This window comes from Hydra vulgaris, chromosome 12 (assembly GCF_038396675.1).
Source record: "Hydra vulgaris chromosome 12, alternate assembly HydraT2T_AEP".
Taxonomy (NCBI): domain Eukaryota; kingdom Metazoa; phylum Cnidaria; class Hydrozoa; order Anthoathecata; family Hydridae; genus Hydra; species Hydra vulgaris.
The window spans coordinates 49,867,501-49,887,500 of record NC_088931.1 but is presented as its reverse complement, the minus strand read 5'-3'; the positions used below and the strand labels follow the sequence as shown (position 1 = coordinate 49,887,500).

The 20,000-nt window shown below is 28.4% G+C and overlaps 1 protein-coding gene across 3 annotated transcripts in view; it reads left to right on the top strand.

The window, feature by feature from the left end:
• Positions 1 to 20,000, top strand: part of LOC101238067 (uncharacterized) — a 174,156-nt gene that overhangs the window by 53,142 nt on the left and 101,014 nt on the right. For 2 of the 3 annotated variants that reach the window (XM_065813576.1, XM_065813578.1), the window contains 5 exons: positions 5,755 to 5,973; positions 10,693 to 11,211; positions 12,478 to 12,707; positions 14,594 to 14,714; positions 18,750 to 19,169. In XM_065813576.1, coding sequence (XP_065669648.1) covers positions 5,755 to 5,973; positions 10,693 to 11,211; positions 12,478 to 12,707; positions 14,594 to 14,714; positions 18,750 to 19,169 — 1,509 coding nt within the window. The remainder of the gene's footprint in view (positions 1 to 5,754; positions 5,974 to 10,692; positions 11,212 to 12,477; positions 12,708 to 14,593; positions 14,715 to 18,749; positions 19,170 to 20,000) is intronic. The other variant, XM_065813577.1, reaches the window with a different exon arrangement.

Sequence of the window (20,000 nt, the reverse complement as noted above, 5' to 3'; positions counted from 1 at the left end):
CACGGGAGATAACAAATGGTGTCTCTACATTAATATGAAGCAAAGGAAGGAATGGGTGGCACTAGGAGATACACCAAAGCCCAGAGTCAAGTGTGACCTTCATCCAAAGAAGATCATGATATGTGTTTGGTGGGACTGGTAGGGCATGGTGCACTGGGAAATGCTCGATAGGAATGTCACGATCACCAAGGAGCTCTACATAGCCCAGCCTCGCCACGTAAATGAAGCTATTCAACTGAAAAGACCTCATCAACAAGGCCAAACCATACTCCTTCACGACAACGTGTATATATATATATATAGACCCCATGTTGCACAAGTCGTCAAAGCCACACTCCAAGAGCTCGAATGGGAGGTCCTTCAGCATCCGCCGTATTCTCCGGATCTTGCACCCACAAATTACCATATTTTCCGATCTCTGTCGAACTATATGAGGGGCATTACCTTCGATAATGAAGAGAACCTTAAAAACTGGGTCAATAACTCCTTCGATACTAGACCGGGCGATTTTTGGCGGAAAGGCATTGACAAATTGGTTGAGAGGTGGGAGGAGGTCGTAAACAGCGATGGCGAATACATAATCGATTAATTTATTATTATAAGTAAAGATTTCCCTTAAATAAAAGTCTTTGATAAAAACGCTACGAATATATTCCCCAACCCAAAAGATATATAAAAATATATATACAAATATATATAAAAAATACATATATATATATTTTATATATATATATATATTTTATATATATATATATAATATATATATATATATATATATATATATATATATATATATATATATATATGTATATTATATTGTATTATATTGCATTAAATCAATATTCATTAGCTAAAAGTTGACAAAACAGATAATAAAATTTGACCACCCTTTCATTTTCTGCCGTGGAATTACCCACATATATATATCTATATCTATATATATCTATATATATATAGATATAGATATATATATATATATATATATATATATATATATATAAATATATATATATATTTCTATATATATATATATAGGTATATATATATGTATATATATATATATATAAATATATATATATATTTATATATATATATATATATATATATTTATATATATATATATATAATATATATATATATATATATATATATATATATATATATATATATATATATATATATATATATATATATATATATATAGTCTTGCATGGTAGTCGAAAAGTTTCTTTATAATCATGACCAATGTGCAGTTAGGTGTGTTTTAAGTCAGCAATGTGAATTTTTGTCAATTTAAAAAAAAATGTGGTTGATTTGTCACATTTTTTATATTTTAACAGTTTTTTTTGAGTTGAAAGTGTTTTATTATTTTTAATACATTTTATAAAGTTACTATAAATAGCAAGAAATAATATTTAGTACCATTTTATCAACATTTTTAGTGTAATAGGTTGTAATTGAAATTTTCAAAATAAAATAAACATGGGTACCGGTAAAGACATAAGTCCAAGCAAAATTTCAGAAGTAAAAGCACTTTTACAACATTCAGAGCATTCACATTGGAAAATTGCTAAAATATGTAAAGTTTTGCAACCGTTTGTCAATAAAATCAAACACAAAATGGAAAATGACATCACTCTTTCTCCAAAAAGGAATGGATAGAGTGGGTCAAAACGTAAAACCACTCCCAGGACAGACAGAATTATAAGAGATATTTGTCTAAAAAATAGAAAAAAATCATCCCTCTTGCTGTCAAAACTTGTTCAAATGTCTGAAATACAAGTTTCAGAGGGCACAGTAAGGAGATGGCTGGCTGAAGTTGGTTTAAAATCACACAAACCGGCTAAAAAACCAAGGCTAACTACAGCAATGATAAAAAAGAGATTGTAATGGGCAAAAAATCATAAGTACACAACTATTGGAGATTGGGAACATGTAAGTTTAACCCTGGGAACATGTAAGTTAACACCCTGTTAAAAAAGTGTTGAAATCAGGGTTGCAAAAAAACTGGTTTTTTTGAAAAAAACCAAAAACCATAGGTTTTTTTAAAAAAACCAAAAAAACCATGGTTTTTTTGGTTTAAATTAGGTTTTTATTAAAAAATGCCGTATTTAGTTATCCTTTTAAATTAAAAAAAAGCATAGCATTTTATTTGAGTAAACTATATTCTTTATCAATATTACTGTTATATTTCATCAAAATTATTCAATACATCATTATTTAATGTTCCATATATAAATACAAGCTTTGCTGCTTTTTCTACCCCCAATTGGTTTCTTAACTTAGAATGAACAAGGGCAAAAGTTGAAAAAATCCTTTCGATTCCAGCACTAGAAGCTGGTGCATTTAAACCTTCAATATCCACTATGTTACAATCCACAATTTTTAGAGATTTCCACCATTCTATTGGTGATACACTTTTTAAAACAGATTCACTATACAAATAGCTTTTAACAAATGGAGCAGATTTGGCTTTTAATTTGAATATTATTGGTAACAAGTTCTTGAACTCTTTATCTGCAAAATTCATGGCAGCTTCATTTTCATTTTCAGAAAGATTAGATCCAAAATATCTAGGATCTAGTGTGTTTGCCAGTAAATGAGCATCACTGACAGTCTGAAGGTATCTAGATTCAATTTTTTTTTTTTTTTTCGTTTGATAAAAATGATAAACTGTTCATCAAATCTTTAAAAATTTCAACAGTGTCACTTATTTTTGTTTGATCATTTTGCAACTTATCTAGAGCTACTGCAATTGGTTTTAATATTTTTAATAAATCCTCTGCATTTCGCTTTATCTGTATATCACTTACTTTTTTACCAATCATAGGATCCAAGTCTTTATTTTTTTCAAATATTGTGAAAATGATGCTCCAGTTGTTGACATATTTTTCAAGTGAATCACATACAGAATTCAGCGAGTTTCAGTAGGAAGTGACAATTTTGTTCCTCCACTTAGTTTATAAATTGCTCCAGCTTAATGATTATTTCTTATATATTTTATTATTTGTGTAACATGCTTGCTCACATTTTGAATGTTAAGATCATTTGCTAAAAGATTAAGCATATGAGCAGCACACCCATAAGTTATGATAATATCTCTTTCAGATGACAGTACTTGTCTCATTGATTTCATATTAGCTGCATTGCCAGTCACAAAGCTTTTTACTGTGCATCCAAATTTACATCTTACAGAATCTATTGCTTCTCTTGCTAATTGTGTAAGATATTCACCAGTATGTGAATGACCCGAAGTGTTGATTGTTTCTACTAAAATGTTAATTTTATCTCTAATTACAGAGATACAAGCTATAGGTTCATTATGTACATTACTCCAGCCATCTAAAGACATGGCTACAATTTTCCCATTCAATACATTACATTTTTCAATTTCTTCTGTGTAAACCCTATCTAATATTTCTCCTCCAATTTGAGTTCTATTAGGTAGAGTGTATCCTGGATGAAGCATATTGATAATATTTTAAATTCGTTGTGTTCAACTTTTCTGAAGCTAGAGTTTGTACTGTATCTACTAAGTTGCAGATCAAATAAATCTTTCTCTTCGAGGCTTGTTCGTGTGAAAAACTTATCAATTTTCAAATATTTATCAGCTGATGTTGAATTGGGCTGAAACCTTTTCATTTGTTGTTGTGATGTTGATGGTGAGTTACCTTTAAAATGAAATTGCAGTTTATTGAATTATTCTAAATATATATGTTTACAATTTAGGGAAAGTATAAAATTTAAAATGACAATGCAGTCATTTAATTACCTTCAAGAAGTTGTTGATCTTCAATTAAATCCATAATTTCATGGGGTTGTGATTGCTTGCACTTTTTTATATGTTCATGCATCCTTTGAATTTGACCTTCCATTTCTTTTCTAAACACATTACAAACTGCTCTACACCCCTTTCTTTCTGGAACAGTCACTCGTGTATATTTTAACCAAATCATATCACATTTGCACCCAGTTTTTTGAGACATTTTTGTGGTATCAATAAATTATGTTATAACTACTTATACTTTTGCTAAACACATAAATCTATATAAATATATATATATATATATATATATATATATATATATATATATATATATATATATCTTGTTAAGAAAACTTCCTGATGAAATAAGTTCATCAGGAAGCAATGCTTCTTGATGAACCTATTGAAGGAGAAACAGCCTGTAGAAGAAAACAGATAAATAAGTGTTATTACTAATTTATTACTGCTTTGTTCTATAATAACACTGAGGACTCTATTCTATGAAAAAACAAAAACAAAACTCATGGATTCAAAAAAAATCATCTATATTGAAGATTAGTTTTATTTGTGAACATAACCCTCTTTTAGTTTCCTGTTGTAAGTTCAAATCTTTTTAAAAAAACATTAGTTTGGTTTAAACCAACATTTTTTTAATTGGTTTAAACCATGGTTTAAACCATTTGGTTAAAACCATGCAACCCTGGTTGAAATGTTGACATCAACTTAATTACAACCACGCTATGATGATTTTTTCAGGTGTGTTTTTCAGACGACTCAACTTTTGAGATCTTGCTGGACAAAGCCATCTTCGTCCAAAGAAGACTAAATGTAAAATATCACCCAAATTACATTGTACAAACTGATAAACATCCAACTAAAGTTATATTGTGGTCAGTTATTTGTGGTAAAGGCACAGGAAGACTTTATATTGTCAATGGGATGATGAACCAAATACAGTATCAAGAGGTTATGGAGAGCCAACTTATCCCCCAAATGCAAGAATGGTTTACAAACAACAATACATTTACTTTTATGCATGATAGTGCTCCATGCCATAAAGCTAAAAGGATCACAAACTTTCTTAAAACAAAAAATATCCCTGTTTTAGATCGGCCAGGGAACTCTTCTGACCTGAATTCGATTGAGAATTTGTGGAATTCTGTATTAATATTTTTTTATGACTTTTTATTCTCAAGAAGGAAATCTCTTCTGAGGTTTTAACAAACAAAAGGGATTTGATTGAAAAATTACTCTATCATTGGCACCACAATAAAAAAATTAAGATAGCAGCAATAAACTGTATCAAAAGTATGCCAGACCGAATAGCTAAAGTTATTTCGTTAAATGGAGGAATGACAAAATATTAATATTTTTTAATGACTTGCAATCAAAAAGAGTAATTGTTTGTTAAAATGTGTGTATATTGATTTTGAAATATTTTTTTATTATTAAGGAAACATGTTTTATCAATAAAATATAACTAATATTGCAATTGTACTTTTGGTATACTTTTTACAAACCCTTGAAGTTAAAAATACACGAAAATTGTAGTGTATCACAATATTGTGGCCAGGGACAATATATATATATACATATATATATATATATATATATATATATATATATATATATATATATATATATATATATATATATATATATATATATATATATATATATATATATATATATATATATATATATATATATATATATATAAATATATAAATATATAAATATTGCAGTATTACATTTAATCTTGCTTCTAATAATTATTTTGTTACAATATAAACATAAATTAAATAAGTATTAATTTTAAGTATAAGTTTAAAAAAAAAAAAAAAGTTAAATCATTCAAAACTTTTGTAAGAAATAAAAATTATCTTTAGAAATAACCTAAGTTTTAAAAATATTTTTTTTAGATATTAAGTTTAAAAAATTAAACTTAATTTATAGATTTTATTATAATTTAAAATTTGTATTTTTAGCTGACTATATTTGGCTACAAACTGATTTTATTAAGTATCCAAATAAAAATTACTACATTTATACAAACAACAAAGGTACTCAGAAATTATTTGGAAATTCTGAAAGTTTCCAAAAAAACTATTTTTCAACTAGACTAATGAGTAATCATTTTGGAGATGATTGTTTTACTCAGCCACACTTGTGTGTCAGCGGATTCACAATTCAACTTGATGTTGCTGGTATGTTATGTTTATAAGTTTCCTTTTTATAACAAAAATGTAATTCTTTAAACAGTTAAAAACAAATTTTTATATTTTATAAATATTCAAGAAGAAAAAAATATCTTTTTATGCAAAATAACTTATTTTTATGCAATGTTTTTTTTTTTGTGGAAAAGTTTGTTGCTTTAATTGTTATTTTTTATATTTATAGTTAAATACTGTAAAGATATAATTATATTTAAAAACTTATAATTATAATTAAATACTGTAAAGTTTGTTGACCAATTACTGGCTGACATTGAAACTACTCAAAAATGTGGTTTAATTTATTTATTTTATTGTCAAATCTCTAGTTGAGCAAGGTATTTATGTCTTACAAAAATTAAGAATTGATTTTGTAACATTTTAAAAACTTCATATATGTTTTGAGACTGATTTAAACTTAAAAAAGTTAAAACAAAAGGCAGTAGTAGTGCAGTGGTAGAGCCCTTGCTTCATAAACAAGTGGTATTGAGAACCTAACGCATTTAAAAAAAATAAGTTTAAAAGATTTTTATGTTAAAGAGAAAACGTAGTAAAAACTACAAAATTTAGTTAAAAAGGTGCAGTAAATTATCAACAACAGTATATACTAAAACGTCATTAATTATTAAGATTATCCTGCTACTGGTAACATGTAACCCAGTACAATCTGTTTCATGCCCTGCTGCCTTGTAGGATACGCCTTTTTAAGCAAACACTAAGAGGTGCCAACTCCAACTTAAAACATCCCCTGCCTTGGGGCTCTTGGTTGAGTAAAGCTAGAGATAGTGTCTCGATAAAAATACTCATCTTGGGCAGATGTTAACTGCATCCGGCTACTGTCTTGTAGAAGGCCTCTTAGGCAAAGACTTAAGGGGTAAACAGATTCTATCTGTTGACGAGCCTCGCACCCCTTATTCATCTATTAGGCTGGCGCACATGTATTTTTAATACATTGTTTCCAGTTTAGGATGTTGAATGCTGGATCTTCTTGATTCAATGCATGGGTTTTGCTTGTGTCTCTGTTTTTATGACTAGGCAACTCATTATCTCCTAATGAGGGTACAGCTGTAAAACTCAGTTTTATGGTTCTGAGGCTGGCTGGTAGTCAAGTTTCCCGAACTCTGTGGTAACTCTCAGAGAGGCTGATTCCATCAACAGCTGAAAAATATCAAAGTATTAACAGTGCCATGTTGAGCATGGATGGTGTCCCTGTTTGTACTTTTCATGTGCATTGCCAAGGCCACATATAAAGCCCTTTGTTACAGATTAGGGTTTATTTGTAGTAATGTGGCAATTGCTTGGGCTATTAAACAGTGTCCTGAGTGCTATCTATGCTTTGAGTCAAGTTCTTCAACAAATTTAAAAATGAATAAAGTACCAAAAACTATAAAACAATAAAAACCATCATTATCACCAAGTTCTCTAAACCTATCATTCACTAATATTCAAGGTCTTCGAAGTAACTTTTCTTCTGTTGAGTCTTATCTCTTGCAAAGTTCACCAGACCTACTTGCTCTTTGTGAGACTAATTTGAGTTGGCTGTCTCACCTTACGATCTTAGTGTTGATGGTTACCTTCCTTTAAGTCGTAAAGACTCCAATATTCACATGCTTGGCCTGGGCATTTACATTTGTAAGAATTCACCCATTTGTCGTAAAATTAGGTTTGAATCCACAGACTATTCTTAAGCACCACTGCTTTCTATCGCCTTTCTCTTTGTTCTATATTGCTCTCCTTCATCTCAAGACTGCACTCTTTTTGATGTTATTTCTGATCATATTGACACAGCCCTCTCTCTTTATCCATCAGCTAATATAGATGTTTTCAGTGACTTTAATGCTCACCACTCTGAATGGCTTGGCAGTGATTCTGCAGGCATTAAAGCCCACAACTTTTGCTTTTCTCAATCTCAACTCAAATAGTCAACTTTTCAACTCGCTTTCCAGATAACTTGAATCATTTACCTTCTCTACTCGACTTATGTCTTGTTTCTGATCCTAGTCAGTGCTCAGCTTCTCCACATTCACCCTTAGGAGCTTCTGATCACAGTTTGATCTCTCTAAAACTAATATTTCATTCTTCTTCATCACCTGAATCCCCCATTTATCATACATCTTACAACTACAGTAAAGCTGGGATTCTTTCTGTGATTTTTTTCATGATGACTCTTGGGTAGAAATCTTTTATCTTCCTGTCAACAAATGTGCATCTTACATAACTTCGTGGATTCAGGCTGGCATGGAATCTTTTGTTCCCTCTCAACGATTCCAGGTCAAGCCTCACTCTCTTCCATGGTTTTCCTCACACTGTGCTGCTGCGATTGCTAATCGAAACCGTTACTTCCATATTTATCAGCAAAACAATTTTCCAGAAAACAGACGTCTGTTTATTAATGCCAGAAACCATTGTAATAAGGTTTTGTCTAACACCAAAGCCCGCTGTTCTCAGGTCATGAAATCTCGTATCTCAACTCAAAAATTTGGCTCTCGTGACTTCTGGAGAATCTGTAATAGTATTAATAATAAGGACAAGTCTTTAATTCCACTTCTCTTTTATGGTTCAGACTTTGTCACCTCACCTAAAGTTAAAGCTAAATTGTTTGCTAAAAGCTTTTCATCAATATTATTTCTTGATCCCACTAGTTGCGTTCTACCTGATATTGGCAACAAACAGATTGATCCATTGCTTGATATTTGTGTCACTCCAGCTTTTCTAAAGTGATTTCCTGCCTAGACTCTTCTACAGCGTGTGGCCCGGACAACATACCTGTTATTGTGTTGCATAAGTGTTCTCCAGAGCTGTCGTCTATACTCTCAAAACTATCCAACAAGTGCTTATCAGAGTCTTGTTTTCCAGCCTGCTGGAAAGCGGCATCTGTTATCCCTATCTTCAAAAATTCTGGAGAGCGATCTGATTTGTCTAACTACCGTCCCATTAGTCTTCTTCCTATCATAAGCAGGGTTTTTGAATCTTTAATTAACAAACAATTAATCTCTTATCTTGAATCTAATAACTTACTTTCTGATCATCAATATGGATTTCGATCTTCTCGTTCTACAGCTGATTTGCTAACAAATACGAACGATCTTCTCGTTCTAGAACTACTTGCTAAGTAATAACCGATAGGTTTTATCATCATTAGATAAAGGTGGAGAGGTTAAGGCTATTGCTCTTGAAATTTCAAAAGCTTTTGATAAAGTTTGGCATGCTGGTCTTCTCCATAAGCTTTCTTCTTATGGTGTATCTGGCAACATCTTTAAGATCATTGAATCCTTTCTTTCCAATCGTAGTATAAAAGTTGTCCTCGATGAACAGCACTCTTCTTCATATTCTGTAACTTCAGGGGTTCCTCAATGTTCTATCCTTGGCCCTATACTCTTTATAACATTATTTCTCACATCTAAGGTGGCATTGTTTGCTTATGATACTACCATTTATTCTTGTTGTGATAAGAAACCATCGTTCTCTAATTGCTTGGAGAGGGCATTTGAGCTTAAAAATGATCTCACCCTTGCTACAGCATGGGGCAGATAAAATTCAATTTTCTTCAGCCAATCATTATCGCAATAATTTCGATCTTCCTATATTTATGAACGGTGATGTACTCGATTAGTCATCTACTCTTTATCTTCTAGGATTATCTCTTTTTTCCGATCTTTCTTGGAAACCATATATCAAATCAGTTGCAAAAATAGTATCTGCTTAGGTTGCATCTCTTTATTGAGCTTGACACTTTCTTACTTCGGATTCTACTCTCTATCTATAAATCTCACATCCGGCCTTGTATGGAATACTGTTGCCATATCTAGGGCAGATCTTCTAATGGTGTCCTTTCTCTTTTAGACAAGGTGCAAAAACGCATTGTAAGCATAGTTGGACCTGCTCTCGCAGCCAACCTCCAACCATTATCACATTGTCGTAATGTTGCTTCTCTTTTTCTATTCTACAAATACTATAATGGGCACTGCTCTTCAATAAGTCTCATCCTTTTTCTGGGACCGTTCCTAAGTGCTCCAAAAACGCTTATTCGTCTAGTTTTTTTCCTTGAACATCAGCTCTTTGGAATTCACTTCCTTTATCTTGCTTTCCTGATTCATATAATTTGCAATCCTTTAAGTTGTCTGTCAATCCTTATCTTGCTATACAATCTTTGTCTTTTTTCTTCCAGTAACTTTCAACTTTAAATAGTGGTTGCTTGCAGCCTTGTTGGAAGCAAAGATGTTAAAAAAAAAATAAAATAAAATAATAGAAATAAACAAAAATAAAATCAATGTAGGCCTAATAAATCCAAAAACAATTCAAGGCTAAAAGTATAAGTGTCTGTTTTTATATGATTATTTGAAAGAGTGATATTAACTGATCAAACTCAAACCTGAAATAAATAAAATCTGAATTATTAGTTTAATTGAGAACTTAAATATCACACACCACATTGAGTTCAAGCCTACTATATTTTGGAAGTATATAGCTCAATTTGTTTCATTCCACAGCAACCTCGTTTGTCAAGGTTTATGTTCTGGATAAATACAATTAAAAACGGGGTACAGCAAAAACTTAAAAATGTTATCTTTTTGACTACATTGTCACCTCCCCCTCCCCATGAACCTTAGAGAGGTTCATGTTAGAAAGTTACTGTTAACCAGCTCTTGTCAAAGTTACTTTGTTTAAAAAGTTAATTTAATAATTTTTATATTTATTTTTTTTAATTTCTAGTTCCATTTTCTACAAATTTAAACTGGGTACCATTTTATGCGACAGATGTATTTTCTAATAACAAATTATGGAATGAATCAAGTAATCTAATCTATTTTGGTTCCACTATAAAAAATACATTTTTGGTTTTCAACAAGTTTATATTCCCATCAACAGCAGATTCAATCCAATCACATCTCCATATTATTGGCTTAAAGAGTATGCTAAATTCAAGCAAAACATATTCTGCAAAGATTTATGCATTTTCAACTATTTTGGATAAAACATTGACTGCACAAAGTTGTTCAAAATATTATGAAGATGGTTTTTTCTCATCTTATAATAAATTAATCACTTTTGATTGTTTAGATAATAATCACGGTTTTGTTTTGACAGATATAATAAAAATTTTAAAATTGCAGAATAATGGTGTGATTAATAGTTTGTGTTTAATGGTAGAGCCGCTTAGCCAAGTTGAAGTAAATGTTCTAAAACTACCGACAAATAACTTTGTGTTGTATACTTTTCACAAAGATAATGGTTTGTTTTGTTTACTCATTTTATATAGTTTTTAAAGAGTATTATTTATATTATAAAGTATTTAATACTTTTTGTGAATAGTTAATTTTATGCAAGTATCAAACTTAAGTTGTTTATTCTTTTTTTGACAGAAACCATGCAAATATAAAATTATAGTCAAATAAATATTTAAATAGTTATTTAAATATAATTAAGTTAATAGTTTTTATTTCATATAAATAAGTTAATATATAATTATAAAGTTATTAAAAAAGTTTTATTATTTTTAAATAAAAGTTATTAAAGCAATTACAAAATTATCATCTGTTTAAGTTTTTACCATGTTTGTTGAAGTTTTTTTTCATATATAGCTTTGTAAGTTCTCACAAAACTATATATGAACTTGAATCAAAAACTAAATTTATTTGTTTTTCATGCAATAAATGAGTTTAATTTAACATTTCAGTTAATGTAATACAACCTGTTTTGCCAGTAATTACTTATAGGTGAGAGGTTTACATATGACATGTAATCGTATCACTTAAGATGGGTTATTTTAGATAAGGTAATGGTTTTGCAGTCTTTCCAGTTTTATACTTAGCACTTTTTTTCTTTTCTTGTGTCAAAAACTTCATTCAACAGATTATATTTTCCATCTTTCACACATTCATCATGGTTATTTATCGTTTTACATCATTTATCATTTGTTTATACATTATTTTTTTCTCAAGCTGTCTTGCAGTTAACCAAGTTTTATTCATAAAGCAGTAAATCAGGAGGCAAGGTACACTTTTTTTAAAAGAGCATCATGCTCTTTATGATGTATATTTATGATTATATTTATGTAAAATACTTTTTTCATTACTCCAATTCAGTAATGCTATTCTTGAGGATAATTTTATAAATAATGCAGAAATAACCTTGCAAACAGTTCAGAATCTTTCCAACTGTTGAATTTTGAAGTAAAAGATAAATTAAAAGTTTTTTAAAATTATTTTATCATAATTTGCTTTTTATTTCTTAAAGGAATGATGAACAAATAATTGTTAGCATAAATACAAACATTTATTCTAAATAAATTATTGTTTGTATATTTGTTTGTATATTCTTTAATTAAGTTATTTTTGTTTATCTCTAATAGTAGCATATTATTTTAGATAAATATAACTTGGATGCAATTTCAGAAAGACATGTTTAAATTTTTTTGTGTGTCTATTTTAAATACCAAAATTAAGTAAATTATTTTACAAAACACTAAACATTTAACTTATGTGATTTTTAATTTAGTTGTTGGGGATGTGCGCTCCTTGAAAGAACTAAATGTCAATGAAAGTTCTGTAGAAAATAGTACTTTAGATAAATTTTATAATTACTCTGTTGATGTTACTTTTGATCAAGATTATTATATGACTGGAATACAGTTGTGGAGTGAGTCTCCAATTGATGTAGACTTACTGGTGCAAGCCAAATACTTTAATGTACCTAAAATTAACATTGCTTATGTAACAATAACCAAGGTAATAATTATTTTTTTAAAAAATTTCTATTTTCTTAAATTTATTAAATTTTGTATTACATTTTATATAACTCTTGTTACTACTATCATGTTTATAATGCCTATGATATTGCATTAGCCACCATTAAATAATATATAATGATATCTATCTATCTATCTATATACATATATATATATATATATATATATATATATATATATATATATATATAAATATATATATGTATATATATATATATATATATATATATATATATATATATATATATATATATATATATATATATATATATATATATATATATATATATATATATATATATATATATATATATATATATATATATATATATATATATATATACACTTGAACAAGAAATAATTAACTTTGTGAAATCATATAAGGATTGTAAATTGGATCCAATGCTTTTTTTAAAAAGTTATTTTAAGGCTAGTTATAGAAAATCGTCCAGTTGTTTAAAACTAATGGGTAAATTAAAAATCTTCCAACCTGCAAAGGCAGCTCTCCAGATTTATCAACAAATGGTTGTTCCAATATTAACATACAATTTCAACATCATTTTTAATTTCACAGCAACACACAAAGCCAAACTAAGTTTATTTGACAGAAGAGCAAAAGACATAATTTGTAACCATCATAATCTTAAGAAAATTGAGAAAATCATCAAAAAAGACTCATGCTTACTCATAAAAAAGACATGTTGATAACAGTTTTTATAACTGAAAATGTATATCCTGTATAAATATCATTTTAATAATAATAATAACGATAATGATTATAATAATGATAATAATAATAATAATAACATATATATATATATATATATATATATATATATATATATATATATATATACACACACATCTTTTTCCCTATTTTGTTGCACAAAAGCACAAAACCCTAACAGAAAGTTTTGTAAATTGAAAGTTTCGTGAACAAAAAATTTTGTGAGCAAAAAGTTTCGTCAATTGAAAGATTCAAGAACAGAAAGTTTCCTGAATAGATAACTTTGTAAACAGAAAGTTTAATGAACAAAAAGTTTTGTGAACAGTAAGTTTTGTGAAATGAAAGTAAGGGATTTGTGCTGTTGTATTACTGGAAAAGTTCAAATTTGAATTTTACATAGATGCTCATAAAATTAGGTAAGATAATAGTAGTTAGGTAAGATAAAAAGATATTGTTTTGTAACAATAGTAAACGAAATGAACTACTTCAGAGAATCTTTTATTTCTACTAGTTATTAACTAGTAGAAAGAAAAGAAAATTAGGATTAAAATAAAATAAAATAAAATTAGGATTGAAATAAAATAAAAGAAAATTAGGATTAAAATAAAAGAAACGAAAAAAAATTAGGATTAAAATAAAATAAAAGAAAATTAGGATTAAAATAAAAGAAAAGAAAATTAGGATTAAAATAAAAGAAAAGAAAATTAGGATTAAAAGAAAAGAAAAGAAAATTAGGATTAAAAGAAAAGAAAAAAAAATTAGGATTAAAATAAAAGAAAAGAAAATTAGGATTAAAATAAAAGAAAAGAAAATTAGGATTAAAATAAAAGAAAGGAAAATTAGGATTAAAATAAAAGAAAAGAAAATTAGGATTAAAATAAAAGAAAGGAAAATTAGGATTAAAATAAAAGAAAGGAAAATTAGGATTAAAATAAAAGAAAAGAAAATTAGGATTAGAGCACAGGAAAAAAAAAACTCTCATAATATATCTTTTGTTTTGTTTGAGTGAAATTTATTTGTAAAAAAAAATTTGCGCTAGATAAAGTTTCTTTAAATTTCATGAAAATCTATTTTGGCTTTCTAAGATAAAACCATACAGTTTAAAATCCATTTATTTTTATTTGTAAATTTGTTTTTAGATATCTTTAAATGGTGGCGAGAGTCAGTTTGTACCTTTTGATGATGTGATTAAAGCAAAATATTTTAAAATATTATTAACAACTGAGATTATCCTAAAGTATAAATTCTATGGAACAGAAAGTGAGTATTGATGTTTATATTTATATGATTATGTTTTGAAAAAAAACCCAGACAATACAACTGCTTGTTCAAATTTTTGATTTATTTTGTGTATAAATTAGTACTGATATATTCTTGTTTTGTTTTTTTTCATTTTTACTTCGTTTTTTTTTCATCTTTACATCTTTCACTTGAAAATGCAAATGGGTTAACTATGATAATCTTTACAGATCCCTTTCTTCCATCATTACCAAAAAAAAATTGAAAAGATTTCTGAAGGAACAAACTTTAAATAATATCATAGATTAGTCAGTGCAATAAACAATATTTTAGGTGGTCTACTGTATTCTAGATTCTCTGTTTTTTCTTATCTCCTTCATTATACCTAACATCACACAGTTTAGAAAATCGTTATTTATTTTCAAGTTCATGATGGTTTTACTTTTCATACAGCTTACAGGTGATTGGTCTCTGTAATTTTAACATAAAGAGTATTTCCTCTTGTTACAATTTTATATTTTTACTGTCACAAACAACAGATTTTTTTTTTTATAAAACAATTAAAAAACAACAATGTCATTGACATTTGGATTCTTTGAAAAAAATTAAGGCCTTGAGTTTTTGAACAATTGTTTTTTTGTTGCAAAGGTGATTAATACCAGGACCAACTATTTAACAGGCAATCTGAGCAAAATGAATTTCTTTATTTTAATAGAAGCTTTAAAGTTTCAACGTAGGAAAATTCTGAAAAATTAGGTGTTTAACAATCTCTAGTGCACAACTCTTTACAGAAAGTAGCACAATAGCAGTTGTCATTTTTACCATTTTCTCAACTTGATGATAATCATATTACCAGAAAGTCTCTACATATTTACTAATAACCTTACATTTTAGTTTAAAATATCAGTTTGTCTTGCAACTTCCACAAATTCTTGTTAAGTGAAACTTCATGTTCAAACTGAATCCCCAGATCAACAAAGTCTTTGACCATTTATGTCAATGAACTATATCTTTTTTCAATAGAATCATTAGAGTTTATTCGTAGGTGAATTCTGAAAAATTAAGTTTTTGACAACCTCTAGTGCACAAAAACAAAAACTTTATGTTTAAACTGAATGTTGGGTCAACAAAGTCTAGTTGAGTCACTGAACTTTTTCTCTCCAAAAATAGACTTATTTTGTCTTCAATGGTGCAACAAAAACTAATCCATCTTTTATTTTTGAACAAAGTCTTGCTATTTGCAGGCTTGTTTTTGAAACAAATTGTTTTTGTTTAGTATTTTCTATATTTGATTATTTTAGTTTTTTAAATCAATATTATAACACATTGTCTAATTTGAACAAATTATCAGAAAATTTGACATTAATGATAAAAAATGATAAAAAATTTTCTGAGAATGCACACTTATATTATTTAATATCTTCTGATTAATATAAGTGTATAACAATATACATTAATAAAAAAAAGTATTTTAAAAATAGAACAAAGTATAGAAAAAAATATATAAACATATTTTTTTAAACAAATTCACGTTCAACAAGGCTGTAAGCATAATCAACATAATTACAGAAAACTATCACATGTGAGTGCTAACAAGCCAGCAGTGAAACATCGAAGTTTAGTAGAACATTGAATTTCATCAAGCAGTAGGATTGAGTCATTGGGTTATAAGACTCAGTGAGATATTAAAGTTTGTTAATTACAGATTTAAAGACTTTGATAATAGTAGTAAGAAGGCTGATTGTGTGAGCGCTCTCCAAAGTTTCAGAGTTATAATTACAGATCCATTTTTTTTGCTGGAAGGAAAACAAGGTTAAGGTAAACTTAATTAAGTTAAGTATTATCTAAGTTTCAGTTAAGTTTTATTTAATGTTAAATAGTTTAAAAAGTAAAAAGGAGATGGAAGATTCTTATCTTTATGATAGGATTATAAATTTATAAGGTGAAAGATTCCTATCTCTATGATAGGATTATAAATTTATAAGATGAAATTTTTTTATCTCTATGATAGGAATTTGGACCACAAACAGCAAAAGAGTTTGAGAGGAAATGATTACTACAATTTATTACTTGTTTTTTGGGGATGATATAAAAAGTGTAATCATTAAATTCAAAAGATAAGTTTAAAGATAAAGTTCTTTGTAAAAAGTTCTGCTTTATCATTGGGAGAGATATTTGGACCAAACCTGTGTTTCAGGTTTTTCAAAAGTCTTTCGAACTTAATTTCTAGATAAAATACAAGATTTTACAATCTAAAATCAATGTACTTTAATTTTTTTGCATTGATATCTTGCAATAGAAAAATACATTTTTTCTCTAGAGAGTTGTCCTTGTGAAAAATATAAAAAAATAGTTGGTCATAAATAACAGCTGCAGAAGAATCAGAGAATTATAGGTTAGGTTGAATTTATACTAACAGAAAGGAAAAAACATTTTTATTCCTAAATCCAAGAAAAACATTTTCATGCTTAAATCCAAGACGTTATAAAGAACACGAAAAAAAAAATGAAGTGAATCTCAAGATAAAAGTAAGAAATGCAATGGATTTAGAACAAGTATGAGATAAATCTTAGATAAGTTAGATAATAGCATGGTCCCAAGCACCTAAAGGAGAATAAGAAAAAACTAAGCACAAGCTAGGGTCAGAGACAAGGCGCAAATCAAGGTGAGAAAGTTGTGATTAAGGTTTTCTGGAAAACAAGTCACATTTTTAACTATTTGAGTATGAGATTGAGAAAGATAAAAATTTAATGCTAGCATAGTCAATGGTATTAGAGCCGAGTCATTTGATGTCATGAGCATTAAGGGATAAAAAAAGATTGCTTGGGCAATTTGATCAGAATCAACATCAAAAATAATGCATTCTAGGGAAGAAAGGGAGAAAAAACAGAAAGATGATTGAGCAAAACAGAGTTAAGTGAAAGCACATAAAAGAATGGTTAAACAAATCGAACCTGGTTTTATGACTATTAGGTGATTTAATACATAAGTATATATATATATATTTTTGTATTTCACCTCCCTAAGGCCAAGAAGGTCACTACAGATGAGAAGGCTACTTGTGGTTATAACCCTCTCTCAACTCTATAACTCCAAAACACGAGCCTTGACAAACAAGGCCACTGTGCGGATAAACAAGTTGAGCACGATACTACCAGGGACATGGCAGGAATCCAACTCGGAACCTCTTGCTTATGAAGCGAGCGTTCTACCACTACATCATTACCGCATTTCTACCACTACACCACTACTACAAGTATATGCACAGGCCAAGCATGTACCAATACTTAAGTATATGCCCAGGCCAAGCATTTAACAATTACTACGTAAGTATATACCCAGGCCAAGCATTTAACAATTAAGATGTAAGTATATGCCTAGGCCAAGCATGTAACAGTTAATACGTAAGTATGTGCCCAGACTTATCATGTAATAATTAAAGCAAATCAAAGTGTAAGAGTCATCAACACTAAGAGCTGAAGATGTAACAACCAAATTTAAATATGTCTCACAAAGAGCAAGTAGGTCTAGTAAATTTTGGAAAAGGTTTCAAGAAATATAGAGTAACTTTGAAGGCCATGGTTATTAATTGTTAATTATATAATATTTTACAGGTGTTGATGGAATTAGTCTTTCTGAAAGATACCACATAGTTTGAGAAATCACCAGCCGGCCTCAGAGCCATTGAACTTATTAACATCAGAGCCCTTACACAATGATCTTGCATGATATTTTAAAATGCTTACTTAAATAAAAAATTTTTAAATAGGAATAAATAAATAAATAATAAGATAATCCTTAAATAAAAAGATTAAAAAAGATTATAGATAAAATTTCGGATTTTCAAAAGTCAATTGGTTGTATAGTACACACACACACACACACACACACACACACACACACACACACACACACACACACACACACACACACACACACACACACACACACACACACACATATGCATATATGAATATATGTATATATATATATATATATATATATATATATATATATATATATATATATTATATATATATATATATTAATGTTTAGATACATATTGGACATCTCCCATACTTTCTGCTGGTTTAGGAGGATATCAAACAGCTACTCATGGCAATGGGTTTCAAATTCATTTAACCAATAATCAAATTACTGCTACAGTGGTAACAATTTATGGAAAGTATAAAGTTTCAATGACTAATCCTTCATCAGCTCCTTACACTCTTACTCTTGTCTGGTCTGTATTCAATGATACTTTATATTTGTATTATAATGATACTTTGAAAGATACTGGAGTAATTAATGCAGGAACAAATTTTTCAAGCTGCTTTTTTAATGAATATCTTCTTGTGTTTGCTGACTACTATAACAATCAATCTGGACTTCGAACCACTCTTTCTAAGATCACAATGTGGAGCACACCTTTATCTGAAAATGAAGTTTCTCAAATTATTAACCAGGAACCTTTTGGTAATATAAAAAGTTTTTCTATTTTAACATATATATATATATATATATATATATATATATATATATATATATATATATATATATATATATATATATATATATATTTATTTATTTAATTTAAGTTTATTAATGGTCAAATCAATTTTCATGATTATATATACAAAGTTGCATTTCTTTACCAATTGTCAAATGTTTTATACTCTTCTCTGGGTATACTTTGAAGTAACTTAGTTATATGGTTTTTTTTGACTTTTGGCGTCAGTATAGCTGTTAAGATTTTTTTTATTAGGAAAGTTTGTGATGGTTAAAGTAACTTAGGATTGAGTGTTATTATTGAAAAAATTAAAATTGTGCGTGTCTGTTACAGATCTTTGCTTATTTATTTCACGTATATTAGGTTTTAAACAATTTTAGGTTGGTTTCAGACAATTAAGTTTCTAACAATTTTTCACATAGTATTACAAACATTTTCAAATTTTAGGTTTTCAATTTCATTTCTAGGTTTCAAACAATTTCTCACATAGTATCAACTAGTACTGTTGTTCCCATTTTAAACATAACTTAAATAAATGACACCTATTGTTTTTGAAAAAGATGTAGAACATAGTTTTTGGTTTAAGCTTGTTGTGTCATACTATGGTTCTAGGGCTTTCACCTTCACTAACTCAACTAGTGTTAGCTGACTTTTGTCCAGCTTGGCTCAAAGGAAGCCACAACTCATTTTTTATATCCTATAACATTACATAGTCTCTATGGGCTGTTTCAGAAGAGGCTGAATTTTCCTCACATCCCTCAACTCTATCTTTTGATTGGTCTATCAATTTTGATTGG